This window comes from Heterodontus francisci, chromosome 8 (genome assembly GCF_036365525.1).
Source record: "Heterodontus francisci isolate sHetFra1 chromosome 8, sHetFra1.hap1, whole genome shotgun sequence".
Lineage (NCBI taxonomy): Eukaryota > Metazoa > Chordata > Chondrichthyes > Heterodontiformes > Heterodontidae > Heterodontus > Heterodontus francisci.
Genome location: NC_090378.1, coordinates 78261374 through 78280541, shown reverse-complemented (window position 1 = coordinate 78280541; position 19168 = coordinate 78261374). Strand labels below are relative to the sequence as shown.

The window sequence follows — 19168 nt, the reverse complement described above, 5'->3', positions numbered from 1 at the left end:
TGTCATCCATGGTTCCCTAATCTTGCCATTTCTATCCCTCATTTTCACAGGAACATGCCTCTCCTGCACGCTAATCAACCTCTCTTTAAAAGCCTCCCACATATCAAATGTGGATTTACCTTCAAACAGCTGCTCCCAATCTACATTCCCCAGCTCCTGCCGAATTTTGGTATAGTTGGCCTTCCCCCAATTTAGCACTCTTCCTTTAGGACCACTCTCGTCTTTGTCCATGAGTATTCTAAAACTTACGGAATTGTGATCACTATTCCCAAAGTAGACCCCTACTGAAACTTCAACCACCTGGCCGGGCTCATTCCCCAACACCAGGTCCAATCTGGCCCCTTCCCGAGTTGGACTATTTACATACTGCTCCAGAAAACCCTCCTGGATGCTCCTTACAAATTCTGCTCCATCTAGACCTCTAACACTAAGTGAATCCCAGTCAATGTTGGGAAAATTAAAATCTCCTATCACCACCACCCTGTTGCTCCTACATCTTTCCATAGTCTGTTTACATATTTGTACCTCTATCTCACGCTTGCTGTTGAGAGGCCTGTAGTACAGCCCCAACATTGTTACCGCACCCTTCCTATTTCTGAGTTCTGCCCATATTGCCTCACTGCTCGAGTCCTCCATAGTGCCTTCCTTCAGCACAGCTGTGATATCCTCTTTGACCAGTAATGCAACTCCTCCACCCCTTTTACCTCCCTCTCTATCCCGCCTGAAGCATTGATATCCTGGGATATTTAGTTGCCAATCATGCCCTTCCCTCAACCAGGTCTCAGTAAAAGCAATAACATCATACTCCCAGGTACTAATCCAAGCCCTAAGTTCATCTGCCTTACCTACTACACTTCTTGCATTAAAACAAGTGCACCTCAGACCACCAGTCCCTTTGCGTTCATCATCTGCTCCCTGTCTACTCTTCCCCTTAGTCACGCTGACTTCATTATCTAGTTCCTTACAGGCTTTAGTTACTACCTCCTTACTGTCCACTGACCTCCTCATTTGGTTCCCATCCCCCTGCCACATTAGTTTAAACCCTCCCCAACAGCGTTTGCAAAAGCACCCCCAAGGACATCGGTTCCAGTCCGGCCCAGGTGTAGACCGTCCAATTTGTAATAGTCCCACCTCCCCCAGAACCGGTCCCAATGTCCCAAAAATCTGAACCCCTCCCTCCTGCACCATCTCTCAAGCCACGCATTCATCCTGACTATGCTTTCATTTCTACTCTGACTATCACGTGGCACTGGTAGCAATCCTGAGATTACTACCTCTGAGGTCCTACTTTTTAACTTGGCTCCTAACTCCCTAAATTCTGCTTGTAGGACCTCATCCCGCTTTTTACCTATATCATTGGTGCCTATGTGCACAACGACAACTGGCTGTTCACCCTCCCCTTTCAGAATGTTCTGCAGCCGATCTGAGACATCCCTGACCCGTGCACCTGGGAGGCAACATACCATTCGGGAGTCTCGTTTTCGACCACAGAACCGCCTATCTACTCCCCTTACAATTGAATCCCCTATGACTATAGCCCTTCCACTCTTTTTCCCGCCCTTCCGAACAGCAGAGCCAGCCACGGTGCCATGAACCTGGCTACTGCTGCCTTCCCCTGGTTAAAATGCAATTTAAATATTAGACATAGGAACGTAATTAAAAATGCATATATAGTTCCTTTTTTTTAAAATCACTTTGTCCCCCTATCAGTCTCCCTACTATGCTGTGCACTATTGCATAATCTTTGCAAGGACAGTGGTGGTGTATTGTATTTGTGTTCCTTGTAGTGGGGAAAGATTAAGTAAGGTTCCCACTATTGGTGCAAGCTCAAGGAACAACACCTCATCTGGCACGTTACACCCTTCTTTTCTCGTGTTTTATTTTGCTGGTTCATTTTTTTGTCTCCCCGTTTCTTTCTTAGTCCCTTTACTTTGTGTTCGAATGGCTGCTATCCTGTCATTCACATCTCATCCAGACACATCTATTGTTTTTTTACTTGTCCCATTAGCACTCCCATTGGTTTTGTACCATGAAATCTTTTTGTCATTTAATCTCTCCTGATTTCCACCCTATCACAGACCTTACCTTTTGTTCTTCTTCCCCCTCCCCCTCCTTCCTCCTTTCACTTGCTCAAAACCTATTACATTTCTAACTTTTGACAGTTCTGATGAAAGGGTCATGGACCTGAAAGGTTAATTCTGTTTTTCTCTCCACAGATGCTGCCTGACTTGCTGAGTATTTCCAGCATTTTCTGTTTTTGTTTCAAATTTCCAGCATCCACAGTATTTTGTGTTTGTCCCACTATTGGTTGCTATCCAAAGACCTTAGTGGAAAATGTTCAAGTTTGGATGCTGTGTTTTAATCTACCTGTGAAGGCACCTCATGACAACATTGCTTGTTGGCACTCATTGTCTAGCATCACGTACAAAGGACTAATCAATTGGTCATGGCCCTAGAGGGTTTCTGGTGCCTATCAAATCATAACCTCCAGGATGAGTCACTGCCTTCTGGGAAGGAGAACTAAAGGAAGAAGATTGAGAAAATTTAGGTGGATGTAACTTCGATCTTTCAGAGACTTTTCATTCCTTCATATAACTGTGTCATCCTGAGAAATTTGCAAAGCATCATTATTATATTTTAGTACCTAACACAGGGTATGTAAAAATAAAATGGAGTATAACAAATAAAGCAGATAGACATGTGACAGTTTGATATAGCTATTACAGAAACATGTTTTTTGTTTAAAAAGGGAGCGAAGGATAGACTGAATAATTACAGGCCAGTCAGTCTAACCTTCGTAGTGGGCAAATTATTGGAATCTATTCTGAGAGACAGGATAAACTGTCACTTAGAAAGGCACAGGTTAATCAAGGATAGTCAGCATGGATTTATTAAGGGAAGATCTTGTTTGACCAACTTGACCGAATTTTTTGAAGAAGTAACAGGGAAAATGAGGGTAATGCAGTTGATGTGGTCTACATGGATTTTAGCAAGGCTTTTGACAAGGTCCCACATGGCAGACTGGTTTTAAAAAAATCCCATAGGACCAGAGAAATGCAGCAAGGTGGATACAAAATTGGCTCAGTGGCAGGAAACAAAGGGTAATTGTTGACGGGTGTTTTAGCGACTGGAGGGCAGTTTCAAGTGGCGTTCCACAGTACTCAGTACTGGATCCCCTGCATTTTGTGGTATATATTAACAATTTGGACGTAAATGTAGGGGGCATAATCAAGAAGTTTGCAGACAACACAAAGATTGGCCATGTGGTAGACAGCGAGGGGGATAGCTGTAGGCTGCAGGAAGATATTGATGGTCTGGTCAGATGGGCAGAAAAGTGGCAAATGGAATTCAACCTGGAGAAGTTTGAGGTGATGCATTTGGGGAGGTCAAACAAGGCAAAGGAATACACAATTAATGGGAAAATACTGAGAAGTGTAGAGGAAGTGAGGGACCTTGTAGTGAATGTCCACAGATTCCTGAAGGTAGCAGGACAGGTCAATAAGGTGGTTAAGAAGGCATATGGAATCCTTTCCTTTATTAGCCAAAGTATAAAATATAAGAGCAAGGAGGTTATGCTGGAACTGTATAACTCATTGGTTAGGCCACAACTTGAGTACTGTGTGCAGTTCCGGTCACCTCATTACAGAAAGGATGTAATTGCACTAGAGCTGGTACAGAGGAGATTTATGAGGATGTTGCCAGGACTGGAAAAATGCAGCTGTGAGGAAAGATTGGATAGGCTGGGTTGTTCTCCTTGGAACAGAGAAGGCTGAGGGGGGATCTGATTGAAATGTACAAAATTTTGAGGGGCCTGGATAGAGTGGAGGTGAAGGGTCTATTCACCTTAGCAGAGAGGTCATGATGAGAGGTGTAGATTTAAAAGTGATTGGTAGAAAAAGTAGAGGGGCGATGAGGAAAAACTTTTTCACCCAGAGGATGGTGGGGATCTGGAACTCACTGCCTGAAAGGGTAGTTGAGGCAGAAACCTTCAACTCATTCAAAAGGAGTCTGGATATGCACGTCAAGTGCTGTAATCTACAGGGCTACGGACCAAATGCTGGAAGGTGGGATTAGAATAGGTGGATCGTTTTTCACTCGGCACAGACACGATGGGCCAAGTGGCCTCTCTCTGTGCCTTAAACTTTCTATGATTCTATGAAACAGAAGGATATTCATAGTAAAGGGCCATTACACTGATCTGTTCAATCAGCCCTTTTACTTGTCACAGTAATCAATCATCTGCCATGCTTGATTCATATTCAGTAGCAGTGGTGGAAAGATCTGGAATTAATGCAAAACAACTTGCATGTATTCAGATTTGCTTTTATTTCTTTTTCTACAGGTTGTATTTGTGCTAACTGGGGACTGTGGTGATCGAAGCCATGTTGGTTATAAAGTTTATGAGGAAATTGCTTCCACAAGTTCTGGCCAAGTCTTCCACCTTGACAAGAAACAAGTGAATGAGGTAAAGTAGGAAATAGACTTACTTACTGTCTGTCAGGGCCGGGTGCCATTTTAGTTAAGGTAGATAACTTTTGAGACGATGATTTTCAAGATTAATTGATTAACTTGAGTCAACATTTATGTCTATTATATTTATATTAAACAACTATTCTAAATGTTTTTCCTCTTCTTTTATATCCTGCTATGTTGAAATCAAGGTTCACCACACCATCTTCTATTCTAACTCATTTTTCTCTGTACCTCAAAACTTTCCTCCTTCAATCTTCTTACCCTCCTCCTACCTACAGATTTTTAAAGCTCAAGTTTGGATCACATAATTATTACTTGATTTGCCTTGCCTCTTTGCACTATTGGTGGCATTCAGCATTATTGCCCCTTTGCCTAGGTATTGTAATAAAGAAATCTTTTAAGAAAGTATTGTGTAACAACATATTGAAACTATTAGAACCTTTTCAATTTTATCACTTCTGCAGTAAAATGTAGGTATCCAACTGTGATATATTCCTCTTGTTGATACTGTAACAATTATTAAGCATACATATTCCTACTACCTAGGTTTGAGTTTTAATTCTGTTGACCACCAATTACAGCTTATTTATAGGTGGGCTAAATCAGTGAGCATGCAGCATTTCAAACAGAAGAATAGTCATAGCATTTGTAAGGTGATGATGTTTAGAGTAGGGAGTCAACACAGCAGGTCATCAGACCAATTGAAAAGAATCTAAACTGCGCTCCAAAAATACACTGGGGCCTAAATAGGTCAGAACTCGAGACCTAACATGATTCCGCTGGTACACAGAGATGACACGACAGAGCAGAGAGGTCTCAGAGCTGTCCTAAATTTCTCTTCAGCCTTCATCATCATAATTCAAGCAAACTGTATGAGCCAAGTGGGTACTTTCATGCCATTTACCTCTTGGCCTAACTAATTTTTGCCTATACAAAGGATCATAAGTAACGTCGGGGGCGGTGGGGGTGGGGGGCTGGTGGTGGTGGTTTGGAGGTGGGGCTCAATGGGGGAGAGCTGTGGGTGGGAGGGAGGAGACAATTGGGAAGCAGATAAGATCAGGTGAGTTTGAAAGGTCTTCAGTGGTCCCTTTATGAACCACTGGTTAGGCTGTTAAGGATCTGGAAATACTCACTGGAGCTTGCACCTCACTAGCACCAACCAACCTAAACAAATTTAGGAGTGTGGGTCTCTAATGGGCACATGAGAGTCATTTTAACTGGTATGATGATGCTGAATTTCGATCCCATTAGACCTGATTTAAATATAATTTTGCTTTATCTTTATTTGTTTTCTTTCACTCCCCATGGAATACAACATGTTATTCCACTTGTGAGGAAGACTGTGATTATTTACTTATCTTTGCCCACAGTTAATCAAGCCTTCTATTGTTCCAAACAGATATACATGTGTGTAAAGTGGACTCAAAAGACTGGATTTTAAGGAGCCATCGACGTCGGGAGCCGTGGCGGGGGGAAGGTCTAAAGATGGCCCCAGATGAGGCCCGCCACGGACCTCGACACCGACAGGGCCCGGCCCGATATTACCGGCAGCGGTGAGGCATTGTGGCGGCCCCGCCTGCTGCTCGGCGATGGGACTGAAATTTAAATATTTAAATAAATTAAAATACCTAAATTAATTAATTTCACGTCGCCTCCAGATGTCCTGCTGCGACCTTCACCACGGTGGCCAGCACTGCCGCGCCTTCGGATCCCCGTCTGGGGAAGCGAGGCGCAACACTGGTGGGGAGGGGGGAGGAGGTAAGTTTCTCAGTGCAGGAGGGGGGGGCTGGACATTTAAAAATGGTGTCGGCGCCAGGGCACAGGCAGCTGACGCCATTGCTGGGGAGGACAGCCGGCCCTTTCCATGTGATCGGGTAGGGGGTGGAGGGGGTGGCCCGTCCCTGCTATTTAAATGAGACACCCCGCTTGGAATTGCGGCAGCTCTTTCAGCAGACTTATAAAATTCAGCCCATAGATTTGGGATGTGATTTTCTTGTTGAAGTTTAAAGCTAGGATTTTTTTTGTGGCTGTTCAGAATTACTTTTTGTTACCTTGCTTTATGGATCTACAGCTTAGGCTCTTATAGTGAAATGATTTTACTGTAATGTACTGAGAAAAAAGATCAGCGTAATTATCTGTGAAAATAATATATAATTGGCAGCAGTGCTGAATCTATATAAGTGGATAAAGACTTGCCAAACATTGTTTTCCTTTGTAATTATATGTACCATAACTGAGCCAACTACTCCTGCAGCATTGGAATCAATCAAAACAACAACAGGCAAAAGTAAACTCGAGCGTCTTTCTATGCAAATCTTGGGTTGAATTATATTTGCCCGCTGCTGCCTTCAGCGGCAGGTGAAAAAAATGGCGGGCTGCACGCCAAAAAGCCGCCGCAATCTCAAGCGCGGCGGCTCATTTAAATAGCTGGGGCGGGTTGCCACACCAATCACATGGAGGGGTCGAGCTTTCTGACCCCGGCAATGGCGTCAGCTGCTTGTGCACAGGCGCTGATGCCATTTTTAAAGGGCTGTCTGCCCTACCGGCTAATTTAAATATTTAAAGAGAAATTGAATGTAATTCAATAAATACATTTCTTTTGCCCCTCTCCCGCCCCCCATAACAATTAAATTATTTATTTGCCCTTCCCCCCTCAAAACACTTACCTTTACCATCTGATCTTCCCCTCCCCCCACTCCAAACTGCAACCCTTCCCACCAACCCCTACACCCATGACATTAATCTGACCCCCTTCCCCCACCCTCCACACTGAGAAACTTACCTCCTGCCCCCTTCCCATCAGTGTTTTGCCTCATTTCCCCTGAAGGAGATCCAAAGGTGCAGGAGTGCTAGCCACTTGGCTGAAGATTGCAGCGGGACATCGATTAATGGTAAGTACATGCAAATCTATTAATTTACTTTATTTGCCTATGGTGTTTGTGCTCCCATCGACGAGTGGTGGGGGTGCCCCGCTGCTGCCGGGAAGATCGGGCAAGGACCTGCCGGCGTCGAAGTCCATGGCGGGCCCCTTCCGAGGCCATCCTAAGGCCCCCCACCCCTGCCACGGATCCCAACGTTGAGAACTCCTTAAAATCCAGCCCCTTGTGTCTAGTGCATGTCACGCTTGAAATGTGGACAGAAATTATTTTTTCTGGAGAATCCTTAAATATAGTCCGGATGGAATTACTGCCAGTGGCCATATTGCTTCCTCATCCAGCCTTTATATTCCCCTGCAAGTGATATTTCTAACATCATAAACACATGAAATTAAAGAACTTTGAAAAGCAAATAAAAAGTTTACAAATACCATTACCCATTGCATTTTATCCTGCATTCAGCAACTATCACCAAGCTTAGCTTTGTATCTCTGTGTCTGGAGCTTCTGTTTTTGCTCAGCCTTCACTACTGTGTTAGCTCTGTGCTGTTATAATCTCCACGCTGCATAATTTTTCTCTTTGCTGTATTATAGACCCTCTTCACATTTCCTTCAGTCTTCTCCCACTCACATGGGATCTTCAACCTGCATGTCCTCAAAGCCACTGACCTATAGCACAGTTGTCAGATATTTCCCACAGTGAGCAAGATCATGGGAAATCAGGTTTTATACAATAAAGGCCACAGTTCTGAAATGAATTATTGGGTTGTTGACATGGCTGAGTAGTGCATTGAGCATAACTGGTGTGCTCTGAATTGAAAGACCTTTTTCTTGAATGGAAAATAAATTGGTCTACTGGAATTCTGTATTTTAGCGGTAACTGGGAGATGTTCCTGTCCATTGGAATTCCATGTTTAGGAAAGGTCTGTGTATATTCAGAGTAGACGATACTAATCAATGTCGACCCACCACGAATAGGAATTTATGTTTTGGCACCTCGGAAAGGTTCACTACTTAGTTCCATTGTTAAATGTTGTGTGGTTACAGACTTCCAACCTGTCAGCAACAATGACACAGCGGGCTGGATTTTACCAGCCCCTTGACGTTGAGGTTTGTGGCGGGGGGTCCCGTAAAATATTTGCGGGAGAGACCCGACACGACCTCTGATGCTAAGAAGGCCCCGCTGTATTTTACAGGCAGTGGAGCGGCCCCCCACCCCCCTGCCACCAAGCAGCGGGGTCTTCATTTGCCTACTCAAACCTATTCAAAAAATGTTAAGTAACTTACTTGAACCGGGCGGCCGTCCCACGCCGATATTGCGGCCGGTGACCAGAAGTCCCACGCCTTCCAAACCCTGTTTGGGGATTCAAGGCGAGACACTGGTAGGGAGGGAGGAGGAGTGAAATTATCAGGGTGGGAGGCAGGGGGGAGCGCAAAAAACACTTTTTATTGGCTGTGGGGATGGTGAGAAGTGGTTGAAGGGTAAATGTGATGAGGTTGGGGGGGATGTTCGGGTTGGGAATGAAATAATTTATCGACATATAGGCCAATAAGAAAACCATTGGGGGGAGGCGGGGTTGTTGGAAAAGGGCCTCCAGCTTTTAATTACTTTTTTAAAGATGATTCACAGAAATGTACCTTTAAAAATTCACTTTGTTCCTATGCAGTTAAAGCCCTTTAAAAATGGCACCAGCGCCTGCGTGGCGGTGCCAGCCGCCGGTGCCGGGGATGGAGCAGCCACCCGCTCTGCATCATCGGGGGTTGCTGTTCCGCCCCCTCTGTTTAAATGAGCTCCCGCACAAAATATCACTGGGACTCATATAAACAGAGGGGGCGGAACATCCACGCCTGAAAGCCGCTGACTTCAAAGTGTGCCATCACGATTTGTGGCGTGCTAACAAAATTCAGCCCAGCATCTAGCCTATTTGAGAAAAAAGGAGATAGCAGATAGAAAACTATACACACCTTGTACTGTACCTCAGATAACAGAACTAATACAAATCAGAGACTTGTCCTTACAATTACTTCTCTCACCTAAGCAAATGAGTTCACTCAGCCTACATGGGAATTTACACTACTTTTGAACTGCAAGTACATTCACTTGTTCACAAAGGTTACACCACAATCTTTCTATTCAGTTCTTTATCAAAAAGTAAACATTAGTCCAAACTTTTGAAGTACTTCCAGAAAACTATGTAGGGGATTTATGACTTGTGATTAAACGTGGCTGAAATAAGGGCCGAGATTTTGTGATCAGTTGTGAAACAATGGTGTTTGCCGCTGACCTTGAAGAAATCTGCCCACAATAATCTAGCAACCTTTGTGGTGTGGATTTCCCCTTTTCCAATGGCAGTTTAAAATCTGGAACCAAGTCAAGGCAATCTCCAGGCATCTAACAGCAGTGATGTCATCAAGCAGGGTAAGCAGCCAATCAGATTGAAGTATTCTCACAGATAGCAAAGCAGGAAGTTAAAAGCATTGAATCCCTTAATTTTCAATTTAAATTTTCAGATCTCAAAATAAATGATTATGGATTAAGATGCAAAGTAAAATTTATAAACAAACTTCAAACATTTATTTTTAAAAATGTGCTTTTTAAGCTCTTAATGGAGAAATTCGACATTCCACAAATATAAAATTAGCTTTTCAGGGCCAGGGAGGGTATTTAGCAGTAATTATGCTATTAAAAACCCAGTTACACTTCATTCAACAAGTTATAACTTTTTAACATTTTACAGTGAGACTGACAGCATAAGAATGGAAGCTTTCATCAATTCACTGATTGTCTAGGGATTGCAGTCTGGCGGGTTGTGGGGGAGGGTGGTTTGGGAGAACGTCAACAGCGCACCCTCTATAGTTGGAGAAACAAGGATATCTAGGGAAGGATATACTTTCCTCGGAGGCAGTACAGCGAAGGTTCACTAGATTGGTTCCTGAGAGGATTGTCCTATGATGAGAGGCTGAGTAAATTGGGCCTATGTACTCTGGAGTTTAGAAGAATGTGATGTGATCCCACTGAAGCGTACAGTATTCTGAAGGGTCTTGACAGGGTAGACATTGTGAGGTTGTTTCCCCTTGCTGGGGAATCTAGAACATGGGGACACAGTCTCAGGACTCCTTTAGGACTAAGATGAGGAGAAATTTCTTCATTTAGAGATCTGTGAATCTTTGGAATTCTCTGTCAGAGGGTTGCGGATGCCCCATTGTTGAGTATCCTTAAGGTTGTGATAGACAGGTTTTGGGGGTATCAGGGAATGAAGGAATATGGGGAGCAGGTGGAAAAGTGGAGTTGAGAAAGAAGATCAGCCAGGATCATGTTGAATGGTGGAGCAGGCTCAAGGAGCCATCTGGTCTACTCCTGCTGCTATTTCTTATGTTGTAATACCTTAAGGAGACATACAGTTTGCTTGCTCTGTTCATACATGTGCTGTTCGTATCTAAATCCCAGAAACTTCTGGTGCAAAAGAGCAAGAATAAGTCTAACAAATGCCAGCTACAGTAAATTCTGGCCCAATCTCTTTGTTCCCTCCGTTCAAGTCACAGTGCTATAGATTGAACTGATGGTACCTCTTTCCTGTGGTTCTCCCCACAAAGTGAACTGATACTTGCACATATATGAATATTTTTCTTGTTGCTGCAGAAACTGGGGTCTGTTCTTTTCTTTATCATTTCATTCACGACAGTTTTCTGTCAGTAGACATTAAAGCTTTACACTCTGGGGGGTATTCTGAATTATTGCACAGATGTGTATAAAGTGCTGGAGTGCATGTAAGTTCATTACTTATTGTCACATGAAGACTTGTTCTTAAGGTTCTCTAAAAGAATGGGAAGGTCACTGAACAAAAATTCTTGGGAACAAATGGTGGTCTGCTTGATACAATCTTTAATTGAAGAAATGTGTTGAATAAATCCAGAAAAAACATTACTCTTTTCACTATTTGTGGTTTACTTTTTGTGACAAAGAATGTTGCTTTAGTTAGTTTGGCAGAAATATTGAATGTGAGCTATGGTACATACTTTATCAAAGTATCCTGAAGCACAAATGTACTTTTTATCACGCTAAGAAACTTTATGCTTTGTAAATTAAAGCCATATTTTTTCTTCTGGCAAAGAGAGTGGAAATAGAAAAATAAATGTAATTAAAACTTGGACCTAATTAATTTGAGATCATATGAAAATGTTCAGGTATTATTTACAAAATAGTGGGCAATTAGCAAGTGTCACAAATGCAGCAGAGATATATAAAGATTTACGATTATTGCCTGAGCACCAAGATTAGATTGTATCCCTGAAATTATATTCTGCCCTTCTAGAAATGTTTTTGATTAGTGTAATTAAGTTCATTATTTTTTGTAATTTCTGCTTTTATCTTATTCCATTTCTGTGAGTGTGCAGATTTCTGAAAGTGCAGGTCACAGGATGATATGGTTCTTTGCTTCATCTCTATTACAGATTTACAGAGAAATAGTTTACAATTGATTGCTGGGAAAGTTTATGCCCGCCATATTATACTCATTAATTCCACAATAGTTCCCTTTAGGTTTAGCTTCAAAGTAGTTTCCAAATCCCAGGCAGGCCAAGTTGGAACAATTTGGATTTAGTTGAACATTTCCCAAGTTTCCACAATTCAGATCAATCTCGACTCTAGACACCACCTCTGGTCATTCAAGATAAATATGTGATGGATGATGTCAAAATTAGGACCGTACAAATCTGATCACATCATTAAGAAATGCATATTCTGAGACTGCGATTTGGATTCAGGTTTAGATTTTCTGCGGTTCAGTGTCTGTGACTACAGGTCAGTAAGACCTTTTGGCTGCACTACCGTCTATAACATCACTTTTATTCAGAGATACAGCCATGTATAAAAAGAACACCAGGAGAAATTCTGGAATTTGGAACTGGCAGGGGAGGGGTTCATAATGCATGCCAAAAGAAAAAATTAGAGTATGGAGAACATATTGCTCTCATTTGCCCTCCACAGTGGTTGTGTGTATGCTTTCATACATTAGCGTGTAATTTGACACAGAAAGTCAACAAGAAGTCTTGAGCGTTAACATAAAAAGTAGTTTTAAATCCAAGGGTCAATCGCTTACAATCTTAAGCAGGATGTCAGGGTGACACAATCCTGATGCTAGTTTATCATATCCATGGATAGTGATAGACAATATCATTTACTTGTTATGTTGATTGAGTTTGCAGTGGTATAAATAGCAATATTATTTGGTACAAATTGAGCATACGGTGGTATTCTCCAGGGGTCAATACAAGGACCACTGTTTTTCTTTATCCACATTAATGGCTTAAACTTGGGTCTACAGGGCACAATTTCAAAATTTGCAGATGACACAAAATTTGGAAGTATTGTGAACTGTGAGGAGGATAGTGATAGACTTCACGAGGACATAGACAGACTGGCGGTATGGGTGGACATGTGACAGATGAAATTTAATGCGGAGAAATGTGAAGTGATATGTTTTAGTAGGAAAATGAGGAGAGACAATATAAACTAAAGGTTACAATTATAAAAAGGGTGCAGGAACAGAAAGACCTGGGGGTATATGTGTGCACATCATTGAAGGTGGCAGGGCAGGTCGAGAACATGGTTAAAAAGGCTTACAGGAACCTGGGCTTTATAAATTGAGGCATAGAGTACAACATCAAGGCAGTTATGAATAACCTTTATAAAACACTAGTTCGGCCTCGGCTGGAATATTGTATCCAATCGTGGGCACACTTTAGGAAGGATGTAAAGGCTTTAGAGAAGGTGCAGAAAAGATTTATAAGAATGGTTCCAGGGATGAGGGACTTCAGCTACGAGGATAGATTGGAAAAACTGGGGCTGTTCTGCTTAGAGAAGAGAAGGTTGAGAGGATATTTGATAAAGGTGTTTAATGGTCCAGACAGAGTAGATAGAGAGAAGCTGTTCCCTATTACAGAGGTGTCAAGAACCAAAGAATACCGATTTAAGATGATTGGCAAAAGAACCAAAGGTGACATGCAAAAACATTTTGTATTCAGCAAGTGGTTAGGATCCGGAATGCACTGCCTGAGAGTGTGTTGGAGGCAGATTCAATTGTGGCTTTGAGAAGGGAATTGGATAAGCATTTGAAGGTAAATAATGTACAGGGTTACAGGGAAAGGGTGGGAGAGAGGAACTAGCTGAATTATTCTTGCAGAAAGCTGGATCAGACTCGATGGGCCGAATGGCCACCTGTGCTGCAACCATTCTATAATTCTAAATTAAGGCTTGTAGATTGTACTCAATTTGAATGCACTAAGTTGACATTTGTAATTCCTGACAATGAGGTTGCTGTCTCAGTTACTGTATAGTACCAGGTTGGATTTGCATGTATTTAACCATCATATTGAAAATTATTCTACAAATGGAATCACGCACATTGGATTTGGCAAACCAGCTGAGCAGATGACCCTTATCAGCAGTCTAGAGGTTTTCAATATCACTGAAGTGAACATTTTGAATACGTTTGCTTGATTAGGTTTGAAAAAATGTGAGGGGCATTCGAAAAAAGTGAGAACTGACCAGTGTGGAAGACGGAGTCACTTCTCATTAGTGAACATGGTGCTTTGTTGAGGGAATGTGAAGGAAAGGTTGCTCATTTTATTGACTAAAAGTACACCATGATATTACGTCATTGGTATGGTACCAGATAGGTATGGAACGTGGTCATTGCATTAAAAAAGAAAGTATTGCATTTATATCATCCCATCCATGACTTCAGGATGCTCCAAAGTGCTTTACAGCCAATGAAGTACTTTTGAAGTCATGTAGGAAATGCGACAGCCAATTTGCACATAGCAAATTATTAAATATGCTTTCTCAGTTCCCAGAAACAGCAAAGTGATAATGACCAGATAATCTGTTTTTGTGATGTTGATTGAGGGATAAATATTGGCCGGGGCACCAGGGATAACTCTTTGAAATAGTGCCATGGGATCTTTTACAACTACCTGATGAGGACAGACAGGGGCTCAGTTTGAGACAATACTCCAACAGTGCAGCACACCCTTAGTACTGCACTGGAGTGTCAGTTTTGATTATTGTGTTCAAGTGCTGGAGTTTTTTCTCATTCATGGGATGTGGGCGTTGCTGGCTAGGCCAGCATTTATTGCCCATCCTTAATTGCCCTTGAGAAGGTGGTGGTGAGCTGCCTTCTTGAATCGCTGCAGTCCATGTGGGGTAGGTACACCCATAGTGCTGTTGGGAAGGGAGTTCCAGGAATTTGACCAGTGACAGTGAAGGAACGGCGATAAAGTTCCAAGTCAGGATGATGTGTGACTTGGAGGGGAACTTGCAGGTGGTGGTGTTCCCATGCATCTGCTGTCCTTGTCCTTCTAGGTGGTAGAGGCCACGGGTTTGGAAGGTGCTGTCTAAGGAGCCTTGGTGTGTGAGATTTGAACCCATAACCTTATGATTCAAAGCTGAGAGTGCAACCAGTTGAGCCATGGCTGACATTAACTATATTGCCATCTGTCATGTACCATATTGTTCTGCTAGAAAATGATTTAAAAATTGTTTAGGGAACCTTGCATAAGATAAATCTATAGGAGTTCTATACAAACTTTATGGGAAGATCTCAGTGATTTTTTTCCATGAAGTCACATACAACTGCCTTCCAACGTGAAATACAATGCTAACCTGAGAGCACTAAACAAGAGCATTTTGTGGGTTGTTTGCAGTATTTACACCGAGATGAGAACAGGAAGCTTTAAGAAATGTTCTTCTACAGGTTAACGAGTTTTTCATTGCCCTATTGATGAGTAGATAAATTGCACCAACTGGTATTATGATTTGATTCATTTGAACTAATTTCATCAGAACTTTGAATGCAAATTACTATAAATAATTGACTGATATTCTTCAAACAGTGACAAGATAACTGGTTTAGCTTCAAGATAAATATGCCCATAGTGGCCAAGCTCTGGTCTGCTGCCTTGGAAATGTGGAATACAGGACTGCTAATAAGGGTCAGCTGCTCGGCCAGTTTGCCAAATCCAATGTGCGTAATTCCTTTTGTATAATAATTTTGAATACTAGCTGTATTTTAGGAATGTAACTGTGCTATTTACAAATACTTGTGGCTGTATTCTGGAACATAGCATCATTTCTGTGAATGATGTGAATTTGAAGTTTTGTCAATTGTCTTTAATTTGGTTCTTAGTTCTTACAGAATACAAACAAAGCAGCAAGAATATATTTTTAGAAGGATTAGTTTTAAGATCTGAACTATTATAGTGACCATGCCATTGCAACTAGAGCTCAAGGAGATGAGAACCAGCTTTTTGCCATGAATGCCACATATTTTGTCTCATGGTTGGCATACCTGTCTTCAATTATTTTTTAATGATGCTGAACTCCACTTGGAAACCATTTTTAATGGAGGCAGGGATAATTTTGGGGGTAATGAGTCACATTGTTTTGAAGTCCTGGGGGAGAATAAGTTGGAATAGGTCCTGTAACAATGAAATCTCCTTGTTATATGAGCAGGCTACTATTCTCTTACAGACACTTCCAGGTGCATTTCTCCAACCTACTGAAAGGTAAACTGACAGATACTTTAGTGAGGCGACACCAGGCATAAATCAAGAAGCATATTTATTTCTCATATATGAATGAACAAAGTAATGATTACAACAAATTATAACTTATTTTGTAACATAACTCATAACATAAAAAAATGAAGCACTCTACTCTGTCCTTGTTAGTAGGCTAAATGTACCTCTTCTGGCCAGTACCTCTCTGAAACTGATCCAGGGATCAGGGATAATACTCTTGCTCCCCTTGTCTGTCTCTCTTATCAGGCTTTCTAGATCAGGGGTTCTCAACTGAGGTGCTGTACCCACTGCTGCGCCACCCATAGATTCTCCCAACACCCTCAATCCAGTCCCTGGATTGGCTCGGCTTTTACCGACTGGGAATTAGCAGTCGGCACCACACCGGTCATGTGACACATGTGACCTCTCACGAGCCAACAATTCATTTACAAAGTTCAACATTAAAACTAAACTGTGAACAATATTTTAATACATTTTCACTCTTGGATCCAATACTATAAAGTTATTTTATGATTGTGATGTTTTATTTATTACCATTCTCTCCCAACACTCCTCCCCCAACCCACCATACCTCTGGATAGTGTGAGCCAAACGTTCTGTTTGAATTATCAGCATGCACAGGGATAGAAGTTTCAATAAAACGAGGGCTGCAGGTATTGGAGAGAGTGAGGACTCAGGGTATTGGAGACAGAGGCTGTAATTTTACGTTGAAGCGGTGGCCCGCCCACCAGCAGAAAAGTTGGGGGAGAGCCTGCCTCTGCCAGGCTTGGAAACCATGCAGCAATTTTGCATGGTCCAGGCCCTTAATTGGCCTCGGTCGGGACTTTGCCTCTCTGAGGCAGGAAGTCCCGCCTCCAAGAGCTGCTGGCCCATCAGAGGGCCAGCAGCTCCTCAGGCTCAACAGTGCCACTGGGAGTGGTGGCCACTGCTGAGACTGCACCCAGCCAGAGAAGGATGATGGACGTCGCCCTTCAGAAAGGCAAATGGGGTTTGGGCCTCGCCAGGGACGATTGGCTGGGCCCAGGCGAGGGAGGTGGGGGAGGGGCGGGGCACAGTGTTAGCGGGGGCAGCCCCTGCTGCTTGGGGTGGGAAGCCCGCCATGGGTCCTTAACCAGGAGGGTGCCCCTCCCCCAAGCCCGCAAGGAGGCTGCCAAGTATTTACTGGGTGGCCTCCTCAGGTTCTGACCTTCCCATCCACCACTGGTAAGATACCAGTGGTGGCAAAAGGAGGCCCTTAAGTGGCAATTATTTGGCCACTTAAGGGCCTCAATTAGCCTGGGGCGGGCAGGTCATTTGCCACCTGCCCGCTTGATTTTGTGCCTCCTCTCCCCCCCACCCCCCCCCCCACCCCCTTTCCTGCTCCTGGCTGCGGTGTATAATTTCGGCCAGTGAGGACCCTGAGTATGAATGTTCCAATGAATACAGCACTGCTGCTGCTGAAGCACTGAAAGTGTCGGTCCTATCTAGTACAACCTACTTATATGAAGCTGAATTTTCAGGAATGACATAGATGAAAACTCAATACCGAGCTATAATGAACACTGAGCATGACATAGCCGTGTGCTTGCCGAAGATACCTCCACATTTTAACAAAATTATTCCTCCGCACTAGCAACAAGTTTCACATTAAGTAAAACAATAATAATAAATATATTTTAATTGTTTACATAATTTTCATACAAAAGCAACTTGTGTTACAGGAGGCCCAGGTATTTTTATTACATGGGAGTAAGCTTCAGAATCAATATGGTTGAGAGCTCCTGTTCTAGATTGTCATGACAGATCATGTGTTTCCTCATTCGTGCCTTCGTTACCTCTAGACTTTACTATTCCATATTCTACTCTCCGTAAACTTGAGGTCATCCAAAACTCTGCTGCCCGTTTCTTAACTCGTGGCGTCCTGCTCTTCTATCACCCCTGTGCTCGCTGACCTACATTGGCTCCAGGTCAAACAAGTTCTTGATTTTTAAAATTCTTATCCTTACTTTAAAATCTATCCACGGTCTCACCTCTCCTCATCTCCTCCAGCCCCATAACTCTCCCAAGATATCTGCGCTCCTCTAATTCCTGTCTCTTCTGTATCCCTGATATTAATCACTCCAACATTGGTGGCTGCACCTTAAGTTGCCTAGGCTCCAAGCTCTGGAATAGCCTATCTACACCTCTCCACCTCGCTTTACTCCTTTAAGACACTTCTTAAAACCTACCTCTTTGACCAAGCTTTTGGTTATCTGACCTAATATCTCCTTTTGTAGCTCAGGGTCATACTTTGTTTTGTAATGCTCCGGTGAAGTGCCTTGGAGCGTTTTATTATGTTAAAGAAACTATATAAATATAAGATGATGTTGTTTTTGTTCCAAACTGGACAGAAAAAACAACAACAACTGAATTTCTCTTAACTGTCTGAGGATTGGACAGCTGAGCTGCTAATTAAACCAGCGACTGCCTTCCTGGCTGAAAGTTGCCTGGCAGCTTACACCTGCTGAGCACAAGTGAATAGGGTGATTCCAATAAACTCATGCGTGACTGCTTACTGTTGTTACGACCTGACTGCAGCAAGTGTATTTGTACTGGAGTTCAGCCCCTTGGTGTTTAATTTTTCAAATAACCAGACAGTGACAGTTTTTTTAAAGCAGAAAGTAAGTTGGTTATTGATCAATACGTCTTCTCCCAAAATTGTTGCAACTGCATCCACTCTTGTATTCGCTCGCGCACACACACAGACACACACACACAAGAAGAAACAGAGAAGGGAAAGAAGAAGGTAGTTTTTAGTTAGGGTGGGGGAATGGTTACTATAAACTATTGAATTCTCTTGAGAATCAAGTTCTAGATGGATGCAGGCCTGAAATGATTGTAGATTTCTCTCCTGATTGAAAGTTCTGTTGAAGATGATGGGTTACTTCTAGCTCTCACTGCGGTACACTGTAGATATCGGATTTTTTTCAGCAGGCTTGCCTGGAACTCAAGCTGTAAAAAGTAGCTTTACCTTATGGGTCAGACTCTCTCTCTCTCGCTCTCTCTCTCATGACACAATGGCTCAGGACGTGGCTACTTCACACCTCCTCTGTTTCAGAAGAGACATTCAATTCTGGAATGTTTGTAGGATAGGTGTAAGATGGGTTCCATTAACACCTTTTGACTTTGAAGATTTGTCCTTTGTCTTTGTCAATTTGAATACACAAAAGGCAAATCCCTTTTCTTCGGTGGCCATTTTGGATTATTATTCACTTATAAAAA

The 19168-nt window shown here is 42.6% G+C and overlaps 1 protein-coding gene across 2 annotated transcripts in view; it reads left to right on the top strand.

Moving 5' to 3' along the window:
- hmcn1 (hemicentin 1) overlaps positions 1-19168 on the top strand; it is a 740737-nt gene that overhangs the window by 98387 nt on the left and 623182 nt on the right. For both annotated transcript variants that reach the window (XM_068037415.1, XM_068037414.1), the window contains exon 4: positions 4343-4465. In XM_068037415.1, the coding sequence (XP_067893516.1) occupies positions 4343-4465 (123 nt within the window). The remainder of the gene's footprint in view (positions 1-4342; positions 4466-19168) is intronic.